Source organism: Orcinus orca, chromosome 2, assembly GCF_937001465.1.
Source record: "Orcinus orca chromosome 2, mOrcOrc1.1, whole genome shotgun sequence".
NCBI classification, from domain to species: domain Eukaryota; kingdom Metazoa; phylum Chordata; class Mammalia; order Artiodactyla; family Delphinidae; genus Orcinus; species Orcinus orca.
This window is the reverse complement of record NC_064560.1, coordinates 10,998,087-11,021,888: the sequence shown is the minus strand read 5'-3', so window position 1 is coordinate 11,021,888 and position 23,802 is coordinate 10,998,087. Positions and strand designations below refer to the sequence as shown.

At 43.5% G+C, this 23,802-nt stretch overlaps 1 protein-coding gene across 7 annotated transcripts in view; it reads right to left on the bottom strand.

Moving 5' to 3' along the window:
• PRTFDC1 (phosphoribosyl transferase domain containing 1) overlaps positions 1-23,802 on the bottom strand; it is a 101,897-nt gene that overhangs the window by 67,992 nt on the left and 10,103 nt on the right. The window contains exons 1-4 of one of the 7 annotated variants that reach the window (XM_049705373.1): positions 21,396-21,505; positions 20,784-20,980; positions 14,649-14,755; positions 8,731-8,914 (exon numbers count right to left, since the gene is read on the bottom strand). In XM_049705373.1, coding sequence (XP_049561330.1) covers positions 8,731-8,914; positions 14,649-14,752 — 288 coding nt within the window. In that variant the 5' untranslated portion in view covers positions 14,753-14,755; positions 20,784-20,980; positions 21,396-21,505. Of the gene's footprint in view, positions 1-8,730; positions 8,915-14,648; positions 14,756-17,590; positions 17,694-19,854; positions 20,757-20,783; positions 21,348-21,395; positions 21,589-23,538; positions 23,605-23,802 lie in introns of those variants that run through there. The other 6 variants (XM_033407890.2, XM_033407889.2, XM_033407892.2 and 3 more) reach the window with 6 other exon arrangements.

The window sequence follows — 23,802 nt, the reverse complement described above, 5'->3', positions numbered from 1 at the left end:
TCAGAACACACTAAACTGGGGAGCTCAACTGGTAGCTGAATGATGCCTGTTTCTTTTTGCTTCAAGTCTCTATACCCTCCAGAGTTGGTAGGGAGCTTGGTGCTCAAGATTCCTTTGAAATTCTGCTAGATCTGGCTTCCCAAGAGCAACAGCTCTAAGTGAAGCCAGAGAGAAAGCAGGTGTAGGGAATGTTCTTATCTTTTGGAAAATCTCCATAGTGTAGGGGGCAAAGAGGAAAAGAAAATCATAGCTTCCCATCATTCACAAGAAAACCAGCTGTGAATACTTATTATTCATTTTTTTGGAGGGTATGTCTTCATAGTTTATTAATATCAAATATAAGACATTTCAGAAAAATAAGCAGTTAATTGTCTATTTATGGATACTGTCATTCTTCTAGCAATTACAGCAGCTGGCTTAACCTAGTAAGGTAAATATTAAAATAAACCTCGGGAAAAAATTATGCTGATACGTTTGGTGAAATTTCCCTCCTTTTAACCTAATACATCTCAACCCATCAACGCGTCTCTAGATGGACGGTATGTTTTAGTGGTCACAATCTTGGGCTCTGGAGTTGAACTTGGGTTTGAATATTAGTCCTCCACTTACAAGCTGTTTGACCTTGGACATATTACTTAACAGCTCAGGTCTCAGTTTCCTCATCTGTAAAATGGGTATAACAATATTACCTAATTGTTTCTCGTTTTCTGTCTACTATTGAATCAATCAAGTTTGGAGTTTTCTTTATTCTTTCTCGTCCTTTCTGTTTGCTGGAAAGTTATACATAATATACATAGTATTCTTATTCTTTCAGTGTTACACTTAAATTTTTAACAGGCATGCCTAACTGAAATTTTGCAAATCATCAACCTCTCGATGCTTCTCCTAAACCATACACAACCTTAGAATGCTATTATTCTGGTCTTTTTAAATTCCACTTTGTTTTACCACCAAAATGGGTTATAGTGTTATTGTTTCATCACTTATTTGAACCAATCAAAAGTTTGTTGATTTATCTACATGCTTGTCAATCTCTTTGCATCACCATTTATTCATTTGGGTTCAATTTCCTTTTTACTAAAATATACCCTAAATATACTAAAATAAATTAGGAGATGTTTTCAGTCAGCATCTGTTATCAGGAAACTCTTCTAGAACATGACTACTGAAGTCTTTATCTGGCACTCACGCTTGAGTTCAAGATCAGCTGGGAATGAAAATCTAAGTTAACAGTTATTTTCTCTCAAAATGATAATACTACTCCACATCTTCTGATTTCTGCTGTTGCCTTTGAGAAGTCTGTTGACAGGACAGTGGTAATTCCTTTAAAGGCAATCTTCCTTTTCTCCCCAGTTACTTTTACAATCCCTTCTTTGACTCTGGGGTTTTGCCTTTCAGTTTCACCAGGTTGTGTCTACCTGTGGTGTCACTGTGCTTCCTGAATCTGAATATTCACGTCTCCTATCAGCTCTAGAATGTGATTCGCATTATCTTATCAAAAATTGCCTCTCCTCAATTCTCTCTAGTCTTTCCATATGGAATTCCTAGGTGACACATTTTTGAGCTTCTCACTCAATTTTTCATGTCTCCCATCCTCTCTTTCTTATATTCCATGCTACCTTCTAGATAGTTTTTCAGATCTATCTTCCAGTTCAAAATTCATACCCATAACAACATTCAATCTGTTTATCATTCAAGTTACTTTCTTATCCATTCAATTAGTACCTTTTTCCTTGCTAGACATTCTATAATTTCCCTTCCCAAAGGTCTCATTTATTTTTTCTTCTCCTGTTGTCTTATCTTTCCTTTAAATCCTTTAATTTATGTCTTTAGTCACGTTAGGCATAATTATGTTATATTCTCTTTCACATAGCTTGTTTACCTATTTTTGGTATTTACTTTGCCAGCCAATCTGGCCTATGGTAGATTGTTTCTATGCATCTGTTGTGCTTTGGGTGTGTGAGCTCAGGTTAAGGGAGGCTTATCTGTGGAATCCTGCCTAGGCTGAGATATTCCCTCCAGAGAGGTTTTCCACTTGCTTCTACCAGGGAATTTGGGAGTAGTGTGGTCTGAGACCAATTTTAATATTAAATTCTCTGGTTGGAATTTCCCAGATGATGCAGGTAAAGTAAACGAAAACCTCAAACTCACATGAGGTACAGACTCCTGTTTAAAAGTTCCCACAGGATATTTCACTTTCCCACTCCAGCCCAGGCCAAGAAGGACAAGCTAGTTTGCTAGGGTCTTCCATTACTAAAGGATGGATTTTTTTTTCAGCAAGGGCATATACCTTTGAAGGCACTGGCTTTGCATGAGGGTCTCATCTAACTTCCCATTTTATATGGGTCCAAGCCTTTACCATCTGCCTCTCCATGGGGGTTAAAGTCAGATTACTGAGACAACAGCTCCCAACCCTGCCTCCTGGGAGCCCCCAGTTCACACTTATGCGCTGATTCTCAGATCTTCATTCCTGCCCCTTGGATATTCCCTACCTTCTTGTGAGCTCCAATAAGCATTTAAAAGGCTTTTTAAAAGTTATTACATTCACCTAGCATTTTTAGATGTCTGTAGCAAGAGGATTTTCAAGTTGTTTATTCCATAAAACTACCACAATCAAATTCTTTGCTTGGGTTGTAACCTACTTGAATGTATTACTTTGAGAAAAAGAAAATATTTTTTAAATGTGTAACATAATGGTGTAACACAAATAGGTGCTCATGTAACGTAGTGTTATCTTTGGATTATTAGATCAGCTGAAAAATTAGGCCCCGTAGACAAAAACATTTTTATGAGAAATAATTGATATTTGATTCTTTGTTAAATAAAATAAACACTGAATACTTTCACTAGTTTTGTTGATCTTATAAGACAAGCTACAAAGTATAGCCATTTGTGGGCATATGGGGTTTAATACATGTAATAAGTTCTTTCTTCATGCAACTTCCAGATTTTCTCAAGTAAGGTCACCGTTTCTTAAAGGCAAATTATTGCATAATGATGATAATTGTATATATGAACTTTATATTTGTCTTACATATATTTTAGGGAAAAAACCAACTCCTTTATTAGTAACTCGTGAAACAGTAAAATTTTGTGGAAAACCTTAGAAAAGACTGTGGGAAATGTGATATGTTGCAAAGGGCACAGGCTTGAGAGACAGATGGGTCTGGGCTCTGGTGCCATCTCTACTATTTATTGGCTGTGTGACCTTAGGTGAGTTAATTAACCTCTCTAAGCCTCTTTTTCTTCATCAATAAAAGAAGAGATGAGCGATACCTGGCAGAGTTACACTCAGGATTAACTGAGATAATGAATTCATCTGGCAAATGCTAAATGAACACTAGTGAAAAAACAGAAAGAAGGACGGAAGGAAGAAAGAACGGAGGGAAGGAGGAAGGAAAACTTGAAATGTTCAGGAATTCAGGCAGCCAGTACCTCTCAATTCATTTAAAGAACAGGAGTATGTGAGGCCATGCTCTCCAATGAATTAGCCTAATGCTAATTTCTAAGTAATCTTCGTCTAGATGGTTATCACTCATGCAAATTCACTTCATGTCTCACAGGAAGTTTAATACAAAACAAAGACAAGTCAAATTGCCTAGAGCCTTGAGATATCTGGACCATCCATCCCTCAGGAAGGTCCCTCGGTAAACAGTGGAGGGCTCAAACAACTGGGACCCCTCCTGGGAAAAGAGCCCCTAAAGAGAACTATGAATGCTGATGGCTGTGACCAGGAGACACACTGCCTCTCAGTAAACTGAACTTCCAACTTTTTTCCTCAAAAAAAAATAAAAAAAATAAAAAGAATCACAGAGCAGAAGGACAGGAGGGAGTAAAACTACATGATGCTTCTGACCAGCACTCACAACAGCCCAGAGTCCTGACTGCCCTCCAGAAATTTCTAAAGGAATGAAGAGAACACCTTGGTGGCCACTGTTTCTGCTAAGATGTTTTCCAGATGTCTGCTCCCGATGAGTCGGTTTGGAGGTATGGGGGAGCACCAGACACCCTCAGAGGAGAATGAGCTATAGCCCTGTTCCCCTTGTTTGGTGGTGTCTTAATAGGTCTCTGTCCTCGGGAATGTTGAAGGAGCTCAAGCGTGTAAAGGGATGGTCAGCTCAAGACTAAACTGAGGGCAATGAATTCACCTCTGGATGAGGACAGCTTACGCTCTATGAGCAGAGAGCTGGGCTGTTCACCTCATAGCCTGGTCTATGAATATGGTTTTCCACCCATTTCTGAGGAATTTAATCAGGGGAAAAGCTGGCTCTGAGTGAGCAGATAGGCTTTTACGTGAGGTCATCTCTCAGGAGATGATCTTTGTCACCTTGGTGATGGACAAGATGAAGGACATTTTGTAAGAAGGGAAGAGAAGAGACACCACAATTATCCTTGGCTCCTACAGGATTTAAGGGTGGGACAAAAACTAAAATGCGCTGTGTGTGAGAATGGACACTAGTGGTAAAGATTGAAAGTCTAGGGCTTCCCTGGTGGCGCAGTGGTTAAGAATCCGCCTGCCAATGCAGAGGACAAGGGTTCGAGCCCTGGTCCGGGAAGAGCCCACATGCCGTGGAGCAACCAAGCCCGTGCGCCACAACTACTGAGCCCATGTGCCACAACTACTGAGCCTGTGCTCTAGAGCCCGTGCTCCACAACAAGAGAAGCCACTGCAATGAGAAGCCCGTGCACCGCAACGAAGAGTAGCTCCCGCTCGCCGCAACTAGAGAAAGACTGTGCACAGCAAGGAAGACCCAACGCGGCCAAAAATAAATAATAAATAAAGTCTACTATTGCCTTCCTCCTTCATCAGAACCCTGGGCAGGCGCCCCCATAGCCCTATCCCCAGGGAAAAAAATACGGTGACTTGAAAATATCTGTCGAGATGCAGCAAAAATGATCACGATAGTCTTGGAGCTATACAAATGCAAACACTTGTTCAGAACTAGTATCACATAAACATGAGATAATAAGTGTTAGAATGTGTGCCTCTAGGTTAAAACATTGATGAAATAGAGGATGTTTAGAGAAATGGACAGTGAGAGTTAGCAACATTGTTTAACCTCACATGGATCCTAATGCTTTTAGTTTCAGCAAGATTGACAGTATTCTGGACCATAAAACAAGACTCAAAAACTTTAAAAGAATTGAAATCATACAAAGTATCCTTTCTGCAACAGAATTAAACTAGAAATCATATAGAACTATCTCTGGAAAATCCCCAAATATTTGGAAATTAAACAACAAAAAATAATCCATGAGTGAAAGAGGAAGTCACAAAGGAAATCTGAAAATAGTCTGAGTTGAATGAAAATGAAAACAATACATCAAAAATTTGAGGATGCAACAGTTAAAATCATACTGACTGAGAGCAAGGCAAGAATGCTTTCCTTCACTATTTCTATTCAGCATTGTACAGGAAGTTCAAGCCAGTGCAATAAAGCAATAAAAAGAAATACATAAATTCGAAAGAAAGAAGTAAAACCATCTCTATTCACAGAAGAAATGATTGTGTTCATAGAAAAATCCAAAAGCATCTACAAAAAAGCTATTCAAACTAATAAGAGAGTTTTGAAAAGTCATAGTATTTGATACACAAAATCAGCAGTATTTCTATATACTGGCAATAGGCAACTGGAAATTGAAATGCAAAGAAAAACTTACCGTATATAATAGTGAAACCAAGGGCAGTCATCAGTTAGATCCCTTAAACTATAACTTGCTTAATAAATAACATCCTGTAACTTGCCTTCACTGAAGAAGCTTGCTTTGTTTTCAAAAACTGCATACCCTCCAAGCTTCACGTAGCTTAGACAATATATCACAAGACACCTTTCATCACCCCCTATAGATAACACCTCTGACATATGGATTGCTATAGTACAGTTGTTTTTTCAGGAACGGAGTTAGTCTTGCCCAGGTCAAATCAGTCAAGACCCCCAACCATTAAACTGGTCCTGTGCAAATCTGATGGATGACCATTTGACATCGTAGGACCAAAAATTCCACCCTCAGATCATCCTAACGCCGTCATTTTCTGAACATGCGTCCCAGGAAGAAGCATGTAACTCAGATACACCTGTGCAGAACACAGGTTATGCTGTAGGAATCAACAACATGATTTTTAAACTTATGTGGAAAGACAAACAACTAGAATAGCTAAAACAGTTATGAAGAAGAACAAAGCTGGAGGACACATACTACCTGATTTCCAGACTTCTGTACAGATACAGTAATCAAAACAGTGTGGTAATGACCAAAGAATAAGCACGTAGATGAACAGAACTGAACAGAGTGCTCAGAAATAGACCCATGCACATACAGTCAATTGATTTCCAGTCAAAGATCAAAGGCAATTCAATGGAAAAGAACAGTCTTTTCATCAAATGATCTTGGAACAAGTGGACACTCACTTGCCAAAAAAAAAAAAAAAACCTTGATCTGTACCATATTAACAAGTTAACACAACATGGATCACACACCTAGATCTAAATTTAAAACTAGGAAACTTTGTGAAGAAAATAGAGGATAAAATCTTCATGACCTTGAATTAAGCAAAGATTACTCAATGAAAGGATGCTCAACATCATTATTCACCGGGGAAATCCAAATTAAAACCACAGTGAGATACTATCAGCTAGCTGAATGGGTAAAAAAACAAAGAAAATAAAGAAATCCTGACAATACCCAGTGTTGCCAAAAATGTGAAGCAACTGGAACTCTCATGCACGTTGGTGGGGAAGCAAAATTATTCAATCACTTTGGAAAACAGCTTGGCAATTTCTTCTGTCTACTCCCCGTATGACCTAGGAATCTCAAGACAAAGTTACTCAAGAGAAACAAAGACATAAGTACATACAGAAACATGCAGGTGAATATTTCGAGCCGCCTTATTCATCATCACCCCAAAAAGGGAACAAACCAAACACCCTTCAGCTGATGAATGATTTTAAAACTGGCGCATCCAGATAATGAAATCCTACTTGACAACAAGAAATGAACCACTGGGACACACAACAATAGGGATGAATTTCAAATGAATGATGCTAAGCTTTACAGATTTACTAAGGCCACATGATATTTGATTACATTATACGACATTCTGCAAAGAGCAAAACTCCAGGGACAGAAAATAGATCAGTGGTTGCCAGAGCCTGGGGCCTGGGGAACGGATTAACTACCAAGGGACACAAGGGCATTTTTTGTGGTAAGGGCTGTTCTATGCCTTGATTGTGGTGACTTACATGACCGTATGCATCTGTCAAAACTCACAGAACTGCAAACTAAAAGAGGGAAATTCTATTGCACGTAAATTATGCTTCAATAAACCTCACTTTAACTTTTTTAAGATTTTAAAAGATTTTTTTAAAAAGCTGTTTTGCTGGGGAAAAATACAGTAAGAATCAGAGTCAAGTAAAAAAGAAAAAAAAGTCTTCTAAGAAGGAAGCACAGCTACTTAAATCAGTATGAAAGACACCTCAAGAGAGAAAAGATTTTTAAGAGAAGATGAAACCAATAAATTAGGTTTAAGATGTCTGCAAAAACAAACAAACAAACAAAAACAAAAAAACCCCAGCTTCATCCTGCCCTGAGAGGTCATCAGGAAAATAGAGTATCTTAAGAAATAAGAACTAATTTGCCAGATACTCAAAAGCTGAGGCAACTGAGTCAAAGAAAGAGAATGGTAGGCAGAATTCTAAGATGCCCTCCCATCCCTATCCCCCGTGTACACACCCTTTGTGTATAATCTCCTCCACGTATGTGCGGGTGTGACTTGTAAATATAATAGGAATTCACTCCCATGATTAGGTGATTAGTCAATCGACTCTGAGTTCATCAAAAAGAGCTTATCTGGGTCCCCTGGTGGCGCAGTGGTTAAGAATCCACCTGCCGATGCAGGGGACACAGGTTCGAGCCCTGGTCGGGAAGATTCCACATGCCGCGGAGCAACTTAGCCCGTGCGCCACAACTACTAAGATGGCGTGCCTTAGAGCCTGTGCTCTGCAACGTGAAGCCACTGCAGTGAGAAGCCCGCGCACCGCAACGAAGAGTAGCCGCCACTCGCCACAACTAGAGAAAGCCTGTGCGCAGCAACGAGGAACCAGTGCAGCCACAAATAAATAAATAAATAAATATTTTTTAAAAAAGCATCACAAAAGGCAACAGCATAGAGAAAAGAGGGGCAGGCTAAGGGCAGACGTCCTTGGAGAATAATCTCTCTCAATTCCATCCAGCGGTGGCCAAGAAAACCCAGCACAGGCTGGTGGAAGTTCCTCGTTGCTCTTGATAACTCACTGTCCCTACAGGTTTTACTTCTCTACCTCCAGGCCCTGACCACAGTCACCCAAGTACTAACACTCCTCTCTGGGGGAGACACCCTCCCACAGGTCTCCAGGGCCAACAGTGACATCCAGAGCAGAAACACGTCTGTATTCACTGGACTTCCTTAATACTCATTCTCAACACGGCCGTTGGTGAGACTAGGCACCAGGAAATAACCACTCAACTTTATAACCATAAAAAAAGCATGAATCATTCCTGAATCATCTTTCCCTACATGGGAAATATAATAGGAGGGTTCCCCCGGCCCAAAGAATATTATCTGAATTACAGGTTGTAGTATCTTGCAAATTAAAATACATCCTTCATCTTCATAATATTATTAGTTCTTTGATTTATAGCACTGTTCATTCTGAACATCATATAATGAAAATGGAGTAAATCATAACTTACCCTGTAACTTTTTAGTCTGATGAAATCAACCTTCATAGAGACAAATCTATCGGAATTTCGACTGATGTTCTTAAGGTGTTCTACCAGATCTGCACAGAACTTGTAGCCTCCTTTAAGTACACACAGGACCATAATGTCACAGTATCCTATGTCTTTCATAATATCCTTAGCCAGCCGTTCAATTCTGAAAGAAGGGATTAAAAGATATATTAAAGCATGACTACTTCTGAGCATTTTTGTTCCTTTCCCAAAAAATGCATGATGTACTCTACATATTAGATTATGCAGGAGAATGTGGAGAAGGGCTTGGGAGACAGAATGTTACAGATAAAGAAGCTCTGTTAAAGTTGGATAAAGAGAAAGTGTTCAAAACATATTTCTAATAACCACATCATCAATCATACATTTTTGCTCCTCTGCATCACAAAAAATGATTAAGGTGTAAAATATGATGTCAAAGATCACGAAGGCTATTATTTGATCACTACAGAGCCTCGCTGTTAGCTTTAACGCGGCTATGATGGTATGTGGTGATATTACGTTCCCTTTAAAGCACAGAAGAAGGAAATGGAGGATGACTCACCCACCTGACCACGTTAGACGAGACTGGAGGAAAAGTCAAGACCACAAGAACTATCGAAAGAATAATATTTGACTTATATTTGATGAAGATAACACGTTACCTCTATGAGAGGTGCTCTGGGCAATCTCAGTGGACACCATCTCCACAGATCACAGTTTGAATGGTGTCTCCTGAAGTTCTACCATGATGCAGCCTTGGGCTGGCATCCAACACCTAATGTGGAACTGTCATTGTATTTTTTCTCATTGTTTCGTATGTATAAGTCCATTGCCCATACACCCAGACAACACTAAAACCTTGAATGAAGGTAGGATCAAAGGGGCACACTTTTTAAAATATTCCTACTGGCACCTCAAACTGAATTAGATTTAAAACAGATGAAGTGAATGATGTGAAAAAATAAAATATTATATCACATATGTTTTAAATATGTAATATATACACTTTATATATTTTTAGAGTTTTTTTATTTGTGTGTGTATATGTGCATACATATACATATAAAATGACAACCATGGGTTCATGTAATGTGTCTCAAAATATGATCAACGAAACGCACATCAGCATACCAAATAGTCCTTTTATATTATTTTTTTTTTTTTTTTTGCGGTACGCGGGCCTCTCACTGTTGTGGCCTCTCCCGTTGCGGAGCACAGGCTATGGACGCGCAGGCTCAGCAGCCATGGCTCACGGGCCCAGTCGCTCCGCAGCACGTGGGATCTTCCCGGACCAGGGCACGAACCCGTGTCCTCTGCATTGGCAGGCGGACTCTCAACCACTGTGCCACCAGAGAAGCCCCAAATATTCCTTTTTTAAAGAATTTTTTTGATGTGGACCATTTTTAAAGCCTTTATTGAATTTGTTACAATACTGCTTCTGTTTTATGTTTTGGTTTTTTTGGCCATGAGGCATGTGGAACCTTAGCTCCCCAACCACGGATCAAACCTGAACCCCCTGCATTGGAAGGCGAAGTCTTAACCACTGGACCGCCAGGAAAGTCCCCAGCATGCCAGATATTCTATAAAAAGGGACACTTGTTTCCAGCATGATGCAGTGAGGAGGTCAACACATCCTCTTCACAAAGAGAAAGTAGAAAGTCAGACAAAACTGTCAAAAGCAACTATTTCAGCGCTCTGGAAATCAACCAAAGGCATGCACCAAACTGAGAATCATTTATTCATGAAAACACTGAACACTGGGTAGAAACAGCACAGATCTGTGGTATTCTTGTCTGAGAATGGTCCCCTCTCCCTGGCCCCCAATCTGCTCTACTGCTCAACCGGGTAGTCAAGCAGGGTGGGGCACTGCTCACCCGATGGGGAACACCATCAGTTAACACGGCCATCTTGGTAGCATGCGAACAGGGAGGGCCAGGGGCCCCGTTATCCTGAAGTTGCAGTCCTGTTTGAGCAACTACCTAGCAGACTAGTCACAGCTTTAATAGAGAGTTCCAGGAGGTTACAGTCATGGGAGAGGGGCACATAATAAACTCTCCACATACCCCAAGTCAACCAGAAGCTGTGCATATGCACTGCAGAGACTAGTGTGGGCCCAGGCCACCACATATCCCTGAATGGTGGAGCCCGTAAACCCACGCGGCAGAGACACAGGAAAGCTCAGTGGAAAGTAAAAGCCAGGGAAGGCTTGAAAAAGGCTGGAAATTTGAATGTGCTTGCCAGGCTCCCACACACATTCATCATCAAAGAGTGGAGGCCTCCCTGGCTCCAGGTGTCTGAGTACAATCTCTACCCAATCTTAGGCTGAAGATTAAGCTATTCAGACACAAGCATGAACTCTGGTGAGCAAAACTTAAAAGGAAAAACAAGAAAAATAAACTGCACATCATCAGAGGCTACACATTGTGGGGGAGACAGTTTTCACAGACTGGCAGACAAAAAAAGAAACAAAGAACAAGGGCAGGGGCTTCCCTGGTGGCGCAGCGGTTAAGAATCTGCCTGCCAATGCAGGGTACATGGGTTCGAGCCCTGGTCTGGGAAGATCCCACATGCCGTGGAGCAACTAAGCCCGTGCTCCACAACTACTGAGACTGTGAGCCACAACTATTGAGCCCACGTGCCACAACTACTGAAGCCCACATGCCTAGAGCCCGTGCTCCGCAACAAGAGAAGCCACCGCAATGAGAAGCCCGTGCACTGCAACAAAGAGTAGCCCCTGCTCGCCGCAAGGAGAGAAACCCCGTGCACAGCAATGAAGACCCAACGCAGCCAAAAATAAATAAATATATAAATAAATTTATTTAAAAAAAAGAAGGGCAATGAATAGGAAATAGTTACAAATATGGTAGAGATTAAACCAAGTATATCAATCATCATCACTTTAAATGTGAATTGTCAAAATACACCAATTAAAGGCAGAGACTGTAATGTATCAAAAAAACACCCTAATATATGTTGTCCACAAGAAATCCATTTTAAATATAAAGACACAGATAGATTAAAGGGGTTGAGAAAGATGTACCATGTTAACATAATCAAAAGAAAGCTGGAGTAGTTGTATCAATTACAGACAAAGCAGACCTCAGAGCAAAGAAACTGTCAGGAATAAAGACTGACATTAGTGTATTAAAAAGAGGTCAATTCTCCAGGAAGACCTAACAGTCCTTCATGCGTCTGCACCCAACAACAGAGTACCAAAAAACTTATTGAACTGTAATAAGTAGATGAATCCACTATTGCAGTTAGAGACTTCAACACCCCTCTCTCAGTACCTGACAGATCCAACAAGGCAGAAAACTAGTAAGGATACAGTTGAAAGGAACAGTACCATATACCAACTGGACCTGGCTGACATTTGTAGAATACTTCACCCAACATTCTCCTTAAAAGATATCAATAATAAAATGAAAAGACAAGCCACATACTAGTGGGAAATATTTGCAAATCATATGTCTGATAAAGGACTTGTGTCCAGAATATATAAAGAACTCTTACAACTCAATAAGAAGAGAAACAACCCAACTGCAAAATTAACAAAAGACTTAAATAGGCATCTGTCCAAAGAAGATGTATGAATAGCTAACAAGCACACTAATCATTAGGAAAATGCAAATTTAAACCACAAGGAAATACCTTTATATATCCACTAGAATGGCTATAATTAAAAGGACAAACAATACTAGATGTTGGCAAGTATGTGGAGAAACTGGAACCCTCAAATACTGCTGGTGGGAATGTAAAATGGTGCAGCCACTTTGGAAAATAATTGGCAGTTTCTTAAACTTACCATGAAACTCAGAATTCCTCTCCAAGAGAAATGAAAAGATATGCCTACACAAAGACTTGTATGTGAATGTTCATGGAAGCATTATTCACAATAGCCAAAAACTAGAAATCTAAACGTCCATCAACTGATGAATCAATAATCAGATATTGTATGATTTAATTTATATGAAGTGCTCAGAAAAGACAAATTTATAGAGAAAGAAATCAGATTAGTGATTGCCTGATGGTGGGGGTAGGAGCAGAGACTGACAACAAACTTTTGGTGATGAGAGAAATATTGTAAAACGATGGTGGTGATGGTTGCCTCACCATAAAAATGTACCAAAAATCATTGAGTCATTTACCTACAATGGGTGAGTTTTGTAGTATGTAAATTATATCTTAATAAATTCATTTTAAAGGTGGGAAAGGGCATTCTTGGGACGCCACTCCAGACCACTGAATCAGAATTTCTAGACGAAAAGCTTAAGATTATGCATTTTTACAAGTTCACTGGGTAAGTCTCCTGAGAGGGAACTGGTAACCTTACCAGGATTCAATTGTGTACTAAATCAGGATGCAATTAACTTAAGTCATAAATTAATTTTCAGATGAGAAAAGCAGGAATTTGTTTAAACCAGGGGTTCCCAAACTCGTGTGAAGAGAAAACGCTTCTGAGAGTTATTAAGAAGTGAATTGAGTACAAAGACACCCACTACACAGAAAAGGTGCTTTAACTGCTAAAGTCAAGCAGATTCCTTCCCTACCCCTCCCCTTTCTTTGCAGGAATCTGTATCTTTAATATGAATTGCCAACATGGAGGTCTAGCAAGTTGGGAGATGCCAAATTTCTTACATTTATTTCATCACACAACCTGTTTTCCCTTCAAGGATTAAAACTTGTATACCATGGAAGGCTACCTGAGGCTGTGAGAAACCACAAACTAGACCTTATTTTAATAATATACTATAGTTTGAGAGAATGCACAATGTGCAGATCTTATCCAATGGAAAATCTTAGAATGTGAGTGAGAGAATGACATTTCCTTTTGCTTACAGACAGGCACTGATGGAAAGATAATATCCTGGGAATAGTGACCATCCAGTGTTTTTCAAACTTTCCTTTGGCTGAGGATCTATTTTACAAGTTAAAATTTAACTCAGAAGAATATAACAGCTTAAAAAAATAGAGGCAGAAATACAACGGCTTAAGGAAAAGGGTAGAGCGGGGAGCCCGAAGTTTCAGTTTCTCCTGCTTCTTAGAGCCTCTCCCGCCCCAATTTCTGAGTCTGAAATCCATGAAGCTTGCTTTTCATATAAATGTGAAGGCTTAAGTACTTGATCTTCGTACAAGAAATTAGAGGTCCATGGAAAGGCAAGAGTCGGGGCATTAAGGAAGCCTTGTTAAAGGGATAGGACCTATCAATCCTGAAGGCTGTGGTGGGCTGAACTGGAGGGGGCTCTCTGAAAACCAAAAAACTAGTGAGGGTGACTTAGGGGCTGAGAACAGGAGAGAAAATGTTGGCTTTCGAAAAGCCAATCGGCTAGGAAGGAGCCAGAGGATATCTATGTCGACGGGTCCAAAAGAACTAGAAACACTACTTGAGAAACAGTTCTGTGCTGCTATTTCTAAGTTGCAAATATTCCTATTTCTAAAACATCACCACTGAAAACCTAATTGTGCACAGACTGGCCGACCTGTGAGAAAAGACTTATTTGAGATAAATACTAGTCGCAGGAAAAGCCTTCAAGGGTGTGGCCTGTGAAAGCAAAGGTCACCTCTTAACTGTCCCTGGTTAAGAGTCTGTGAAAAACGTGAGACAAACGCTTTCCCAACCCTCATTTTCATCAGTTTGTACAGAACATTGTTATTTTGAGGCTGTTACTTGTGATGTAACACCTTCCGTATGTATAGCCTTCTCACCATTTCCCCTGAACAAATATCCCAGGAACTAGTTCATGTAAAGCACAGATTTATTTTATTCCAAATTCTCTGTAATATAAAAGTTCTGTGTACCGTTATATAGAAGAGACTCCGGAATAGGGTCCCCAAGTGTACCGTTTGATTCACACAGGAGAGGGCTAGACAAAACTTACACAGCAAAAAGCACTCACCTGTCCACAACGATGCCATGAGGGATGAGGACATAGTCCAAATCTCCGTAATAGTGCTGTGGGTACGTGAACAAATTCAAGTCGTAGCCTGGCCAGTCGTCCATAATCTGTAAATCAAATTATCTTGGTTACAATATTTTTCATTGGAAATTTATTTTAAGAAACATAAATAAACAAGAGCATCCTTTGAAAAAAAGAATAATATTGAAAACAGACTAGGTCTGATAATCCATATGGCATTAAATTATATTCCATAGGACTTCCCTGGTGGTCCAGCAGTTAAGACTCCGTGCTCCCAACGCAGGGGACCTGGCTTCGATCCCGGGTCAGGGAACTAGTTCCCGCAAGCTGCAACTAAGACCTGGTACAGCCAAGTAAGTTTTTTAAAAAATTATATTGCGTCAACCTATGAGAAGCCAGGTGGGACAAGGTAATTTGTTTCATGTAGCCTGACGAAGGACCTACTGAAGTGAACAGGGAACTCCACTCCTGACGTTTGGCATCACAAGATAAAATACCAACTTAATGCCTTACAGCTAACCTGACAGCATTGTTTGCAAGAGTGCACATATGTAAATATACAATTTACTTATACAACTTATAAGTAAAATTATGTTTGTAATTACAGGCAAACCTTTTATTGCGCTTTGCAGATAGTATGCTTCTTACAAATTGAAGGTTTATGGCAACCTTGTGTTGTCAGATGATGCTCTCAGCATTTTTTAGGAATAAATTTTTTTTTTTTTTTTTTTTGCGGTACACGGGCCTCTCACTGCTGTGGCCTCTCCCGTTGCGGAGCACAGTCTCTGGACGCGCAGGCTCAGCGGCCATGGCTCACGGGCCCAGCCGCTCCGCGGCATGTGGGATCTTCCTGGACCGGGGCACGAACCCGTGTTCCCTGCATCGGCAGGCGGACTCTCAACCACTGCGCCACCAGGGAAGCCCCCATCTGCGTATTTGAAGAGCATCACATCTGCTCTGCCTTGACCAGCAAATCAGCTGGTGGCAACTGTTGAATCTGCACAGAGTAACTCTGGCTTCTACCCTGAGAACTCCTGGGGTCTGCTGCCACCATCAACACCACAACGGCTGGTCAGAGCCAGAACCGCCAGCTGAACATGAGGAGATTCCAGAAGATGCACTGGCAGACCACGACAAAGACCAGACGAGAAGCCTGACCAGCGCCAGGCCCCAGGGAGATCACCCAAGGGCACAGCGCTTTCTGGCTCCCCTGCTAGACCACACACACTACCCACCCTACCTCTTGCAGCCCTCCCAGAGGCAGCGGCATGAACCAGTGGCCACTCTTCCCACCACGGAAATCCTGCAGTACCCCCTGCCTGGCTGAATCTCAGAGACTCTCTAGCCCATGTTCTAGGGCTCAGCTCTGACACTTACTATGATGTTAGGAAAATTACACCTGAGACTCATTTCCCCCTCCTTTAAATAAGACACAATAAAACCCACGGACAGGGTTGTTTTGAGGATAAAAAGACAGAGCAGATAACGTACTTAGAGTTCCTAGCACATCTCCAGGTATATAATAAATGCTTAATAAATGACGCCCCCAAAAAGAAAAGAATGATAAAATGACAAAACAAACCTACATATAAAAACTGTACTGGTTACCTGTAGCTCAGAGGCAGCATGGAGTAATGATTAAGAGCATGGCTTAGAAGTCTAACACACCCAGGGGTGAATTTACTAGCTGTTAGACCTTGTGCATTTTAACCTGTCTGGGTCACAGTGTTTTCATGTATAAAATGGAGCCGATGCCTACCTCATATGGCTAGTTCAAGGATTAAATAAGATAGATAATGGACATAAAACTCTTACATCAGTATCTGGTCTACAGAACGCTGCAGTAAATGTTAACCAGTTAGATGTACTGAAACATCAATAGTTTACTTACAAATTACATGTGTTCATTAATTTAAAGAAGTGCTTTACACCTACCTGCCAAAGTTTTATTACCCTAGTTAAAGCTGTAAATTTCAAAGTAGAAGCAACGTGTTTCTCTAAAACTATCCTATCAGCCAAACCAGCCTATTTCCCAATGAGTCTGAAATAGTGAGTTTTCACTGTAGAGATAAAAGACAATTAGAAATGAGGGAACCACGGGTTTATCCTTAATAGTGCATACGAATTGCATTGTAAATGTGTCCTAGACCTGAAGGAATGGAGGCTGCTACGAACTGCAGATAATTATGTTATTCATCTGCTTTTTGAAAAATCAAAACAAGAAGTCTTTAAATAGTTTCAGTCTCACAGATAATATGCTCTAAGTTTATTCAGAACAATGCCTTCTCTGTTCAAAGACGCAAAATATGGCCAAGCTGGGGAAGTGACAAACACACTGAGCCGTTTTACACCACATCCAAACCCCGGAACTCCTTCGGACTCTCTTTTCCCCATTGGAAGATATACTGAAGACCTTCTTTCTAAGTCATCAGCAATAATTTTTTTTGCTTAGAATATGTCTTGCCTTATTTTTCAAGTTGTATCCCCTAGGGAGAAAAATAGTTTGGAAACACATACAAAAAGCTAATCTTGGGGGACTTCCCTGGTGGCGCAGCGGTTAAGAATCCGCCTGCCAATGCAGGGAACATGGGTTCGAGCCCTGGTCCGGGGAGATCTCACGTGCCGCGGGGCAACTAACCCCGTGCGCCACAACTACTGATCCTGCACTCTAAAGCTCACCAGCCACAACCACTGAGCCCACGCACCACAACTACTGAAGCTTGCACGCCTAGATCCCGTGCTCCGCAACAAGGGAAGCCACCGCAATGAGAAGCCCGCGCACCCCAACAAAGAGTATCCCCCGCTCGCCACAACTAGAGAAAGCCCACATGCAGCAACGAAGACCCAAAGCAACCAAAAAAATTTTTTTAATTTTTTAAAATGTATTTGCATCAACATCTTAAAAAAAAAAAAAAGCTAACCTTGGCACCTCTCTGCTGCTAAGCCCCAAAGCCTGGGCCCTACTCTCTCCTTCAGGCAGTGACCACGGCGGCCGCCAATTTCAGGTTCACATCCACCCGTCCACTGTTAGAGAGGAAGGGAGTCTCGTCCCACAGTTCTGCTTCTGGGAATCCCAGACAAGAACGTCAACTGGCCCAGCTGGGGTTACTGGTCCAGCCCCAGAGCCAGGGAAGGGGGTGCACTGTGAGGGATGCCTCAGAGCCACACGTTGAGAAACTGAGTCGCAGCTGTGTCCTCAAAGAAGGGTCCCAGGTTCTGCTACCAGGGGAATGAAGGGGGGCTCCACAGACCAAATAACATCCTGTATCCTGCATGCCTTCCTCTTCTGTGGGGGGTTCTGTACCCGGAAGGGGAAACTCATCACATCTAGTAAAGTCGTTTCCATGGGGGGAGGGGGAGGGAGATGCCATAACAGAAGCACAATCATTTCAGATTTTCTCTTCTCCTTACTCCTACCAAACTCACATGTGTAGGGCACTAACTACGCTTCTTTGCTAATGGTTCTGTAAAAGTAAACCATATCTAATAACTTGATCCCCAAAGACCAGAGAGGTAGAGAAATCTTTTCTCTCCCTGAGAAGCAACAAAGATATACCAGCTGAGGTGTGTGTGTGCGGGTGGTAGGGGGGACACTGGCAGCCAGTCTATCCTGAGCAAAGTTTCCGAACTCAGGGTGTACATCTCCGATTTGGTAATTAGCACTTGCTCCCATTTACTGTTAATAATCTACTAATGTCCTACCTCCCCGAGTAAACTGAAAGCCATTTGTAGGCGAGAGCCGTCTTCAGTCTCTTCATTTTCCCTTCTCTTGCACGAACTGTATTTCTCATTTTAGGCTCAAGTCATCTGGCTCTATGTCCCTTGCCATCTTTATCACCAAGTTTCTACCAACTCAGACTTCTCTTCTCCACCTCATTTCTGGACACTCCAATACACACCTTGATGATCCTTCTAGCTACTTCATCTTGTAGTAACTTCACCTACCTTAGCTCAAACGACTTCGTCTCTAGTCCACCTTAGCCACATCCCGTCCGTCCCAGCAGCCTCCCCTTTGACATTCTTCTCCAGAAGCACAGCTTCCCAGGTAGCACAGTGCTGGAAAGCTGGCTTCAACTTCTGCTTCTGCCATCCGCTAATCATGTGACCTTGGCGATTGCTTAGCATTGCCTCAGTTTCCTCCTCTGTAAAATGGGGATTATAATATCCCTACCTCAAAGATTTGTGAGGATTAAATGAATCATACAGGAAAACCACATAGTAAGTGCTCAATAAATACTTGCCATTACTACCTGCCCCCTTACCCACTGGTACTAAAATTTCCCTTTGATTTTTTCCAACCCATCCTTGAGCGCTCTCTGCTTTCCCAGTATACCTACCCTACTAAGCTTTCCTCTTCCTCTCGACCCTTCCATCAGCACCTTGAATTCATTCTGAATTTGCCTTGCCTGCCCATATCCAACTTGATATTAATGTAATTATCCCAAGTCCTACTGGAGAGAATGACATAAATGCAGGGATGATCCCCATTATACCTTGATTATTTCCAACCTTGGTGGACCCTCTCACAACCTTCCTGCATCTTTCACCAAATTACCTTGCTTTTGACAAAGCTTCTTTCAGCAGTGATAGATCGGGCTACTTACTGTTCCATCATTTGCTTTTTAGACTTTAACAATCTACCATTCCTATTAGTCATATCGACTGACCTCATTCATTTTTAAGACTATTATTAGATACTAGTACTATATTTTAACCATTCTACTGATGGAATAGTTGTTTAAAAGATTCTCACTTCTGATGGCTTCGTCTTTTCCATCTTGATGCCACTTGCTCTTCCTGAGGCATCTGTCCCTCCTGCTGACCTCTTATCCTCACCTCCACAAAACTCTGTTCCCTAGGCACCTACCACCCCGTCTGCTCTCTCCTACTTTGCTACTCCTTCTTGGTCTCCTTATCTGGCTTCTCCCAGACACTCGGCCTGTTACATTTGGGGCTTTCTACCCTTAACAATAGTTTCACATTTCTTCTCCATGTTCACTGGGCATCCCTGTCCACTGCCAGGCATCAGATATTTTTCTATTTGCTGACAATTTCCGAATCTAACCAATCACCCTCCTGAATTCCAAACAGGAGTTTCAAATTGCCTCCTGTGCATCCTGACCCATAGGCTTTACAGGCACTAGAGACTCAACTTGTCCAGAATTTTCATCCCCCTCCAACTCACCCGAAATCTAGGCCTGACCATCCTCTCCATGGCAACTGGAATGACCTTTTTTTTTTTAAAGCATAGACTGGATGTCACGATTCCTTCTCAGAATGTAATGATTTCTTTGCCCTTGGCAGGCGCTGTCTTGAAGACCCTTCTTCAGAGTCTCCACGTGGCTACCTTCTGCTTAGCCTTCAGGTCTTGGCTCAGATGTCACAGAGGGGCTGCTCTGCCTGAGCTATAAAGCAGCACCCCCAGGCCTCCGCCAACCACTCTCTGTCTCATTGCTCTTGTCTTTTCACTGCACATATCACTCTCTGAAAGTATCTTCTTCGTGTATTTGCTTTCTTACTGCTTGCCTGTGTTCCCCTCTAGAATGTAAGCTCCACCAACACAGGGCTTTTTGTTTCCCCAGAGCCTAGAACACGGTCTGGAACACAGCAGGACAGTCAACATGAGTGGAATGAATAAGTAAATGAACTCCTCCTTTAAGAAGGAAACGCCCGGCTTTGAAATTAATACTGGGCAACACGGTTCAACCTGAACAGATCGGTTAGGCTGCGAGATGTTTCCTAGCAGAACGTTACTAATCCTGTAGTCCCTTCCCGGTCACACACAGATTATCTGTGCATTACAGGCTGATCCCTGAACAAAGACTCTTAATGTAGCAAGTTAGCCCACACCGCACCCGCAGATCACTTTAAACCTGACACGTTAAAACTACCACCTTTCATAGAGACCATTCTAAACCAAGCCGAAGCCAGCGGCCATAAGCCAAGACCAGATTTGATTCCAGGACACCGAGCTATGGGTACCCACCGAGCGATGGGTACCCACCGGGCGCTGGCTGACTTCGAGGGATCCCCAGGGATAAAGAGGCTCTGGCCTGGGACCCCATCCTCCCCTACCTTCTCATTCGGACGCACTACTAGCTACTCTGTACACACCCTCTCTAGTTGGCTCAGCGGGCCCAGCGCGCTGTTTCCCTTCTGACGAACCAGAGGCTCGCTCGACGGCGCTAGCGTGTCCTGAGCTCGCGCAGAGGCCACACAGAAAGAGCCCTCGCCCGGGTTTCCAAGCTCAAGCTCCGTCCACTAGAGATCCTTTACTTCCTGGCTGCCCCGGAGCGCCCTCAGTACCCTTTCTGAAAACAGCACGTGAAGCCCGCGCTGAAGGAGTCAGGAGGGAGCGCGAGAGGAAGGAAGCCCACAAGAGCGGCCCGCGGGGGTCCTCGCAGGCCCGCCCGGCGCCCGGGGGTGACTCCCGGTGGCCGGCGAGAGTGGGGAGCCGGCGCCACCCGGCCTTAACGCGGGAGTAGCGGATTCCTGGCGCGGGGGGGCGGGGGGGACACTGAGGACACGGGGTGAAGGGATGTTAAGCGGGGGGTCAGACTGGGGGAGGGGGAGGATGGAAGCGATCCCGTCGGGAGGGAAGAACAAAGCCGTGGCCCGCTCTCTCCCGAATGCATTTCGGGCGTTTAATCTAAAAGGGGGGGGGGGTGCCAACAAGGGAGGGGCGGGGAGCGCGCGACTCGGCCCCGAAACCGGAGTTGCATTTACCACGACGCCTCGCCCGTAGTCTGGCGCCTCCTCACGGCTCCCGGCCATGTTTCTCCGGGGAAAGCGGGAAGGAAAGAAGCGCGCGGGAAGAAGCCGGGATGGTGACGGGCCGGGAAGGGGTGGGGGGAGGGGGGGAGGGCGTGGGAGGGGGCCCGCCCCGCCTCGGGCCGCCGGGCGACGAAGCCGCGGCGCGCCGACGACCCCACGCCTGGCGCGGCTCCAGCGCCTCGGCCCGCGCCCCCAACCCGGGCGGCTGCTCGGGCGCTGGGCGCTGGGCGGGGAGGCGGGGGCGCGGGGCGCAGCTGCGGAGCGGCGTCCTCTCCACCTCAGCGCCGTCCCCCGGGCGCCCGCGCGTGTTCCCCTGCGGCCACCGCCCGTCTACGAGCCCCCAGCCCGAGCCCCGCGGGGACCCGCGAGACCCAGGCTGCCCGCGGCTCGGTTTTTACAGGAACAGAAAGCGTGCCCAGGTCCCCCGCCTCCCTGGGTCTGTCGTCCCAGCTTTCGGGCTGACAAGGTCCTTGAAGCCTTCCTGCTGACTTTCAGGCGCTGTTTATCCCAAGTAAATCCGCGAAAGAGCCTGCAGTAGAGGATGTTCTCGAAGTACGGCTGTGGGCGAAGCTATGATGTGTTTTTTAAATCCTCGAACTGCCCAGCCAGGAGGAGCTTGAAAGAGCCGTGCGGTGGCTTATCCCTGAACCATGCCCGCGGTTACAGGATGTAGACTGGGAAATAGGGCCTTTCCTTTACCCCTTTCAGGGCGAAAAAAAGAGAGAAGTTTTGACACATCATCTACTTTACCACTTTTGTAAGAACGTATGGTCAGATTTTAACTGTTTCAGGTTGCAGCTTAATGCCATCGCTCTTCCCAGATTCAGAAGCCTTCTTTCATGAATCTTTTGTTAATTCAACCCCTGATCCCAGCCTTCCCCCGGAATGAGGGTCCCGGTTCTTTGTCTGTTCCTCAAGGGCCCTGCCCTCCCTTTATATGCATTCATTGCCCTGGTCTTTTCCCTCCCGCCTCATCCTTTGCAGCCCCGCTCAGGTTTGAAGCCCCGAGCTGAACTCGGGCCCCTCCGAAAGACTATCTTGTTCATCTTCGGGTCCGGCACAAGGGAGGGAGAGGAATGCTGATTTTGCTTGGTTTGAGGGGAAAATAGTTATCAGTCAGTAATGTCACTGTGGGTTGGAAAAATGTTAGTCATTCCGACATGGCCGCGCTCAGCCCTGTTTGTCCTCTCCTATGTGCCAGCACGTGGAAGGAAGGCAGCCTCGTGGATTGCTGAAATTAGGTGCTGTGCTTGTGGGCTGGCTCTCATAAACTGGGTGACAGTGTTTCCTGCACAGGTAAACATTTTCTCTCGATAAGTGTCAGACGTCCGTGTTTCGGGCCATTTTTATAGTCTGACCTCTTTTCTCAAAGGTGAGGGACCATCTTCTATTTTCATTGTCAAAGACCAGGCCCAGGAAGCATCTTCACAACCAAAGTCATTTAAACTTCCAGAAACTGAAAAGTGGTGATCCAACTTTAGAGTTCAGAAGACTCTTTTGGGGAGGCAGCCACCCGCCTACTCTGTAGGTTATGGTGGAGAAGCTCTGTGTTCAGACTCAGACATCTGCACCAAGACACTCAGGTGAATGTGATGCAATGGTTCACCAACCATGCCTTAAGGAATCCCACTGTCTTACTGCTGCAAAATCAAATTTACCCATAGGATGCTCAGTGTTGGTACATGGGCCTTAGGGACAAGAAACTTCAAAATAGGTTACAGATGTAGCTGCTCTACTGAAATCAAAAAGCTACTACTGGGCTTCCCTGGTGTCGCAGTGGTTGAGAGTCCGCCTGCCGATGCAGGGGACACGGATTCGTGCCCCGGTCCGGAAGGATGCCACATGCCGCGGAGCGGCTGGGCCCATGAGCCATGGCTGCTGAGCCTGCGTGTCCAGAGCCTGTGCTCCGCAACGGGAGAGGCCACAACAGTGGGAGGCCCGCGTACCACAAAAAAAAAAAAAAGCTACTACTGTGTGCCCAGCCCAGGCACTGTGGAAGATGTAAAGGATATGGTAGATAAATCTTTCCTTAGAAAGGCCATTAATTAAATGTAAAATCCAATAGGTTCACAAGCAAAAAAAAAAAGTCACTTACTTGAATGACAACAGGAATCTTAAGAATGCACACTCAAGAACATCCCGTAGGGACCCATAGGACATCCTATGAAGGATACAGAATGATGCACAAATCATTTTTTAAAATTCATTTTATTTATTATCTTTTTATATTTTGATAACATTTTGTGTGATCTACTTATACTTCTATACTTTGGACAGCATTAATGTAATACAATATACATTTGATATCACAAATAGCATTTGCAAGAACCGATGATACCCAAGAATAACAAATCATTTG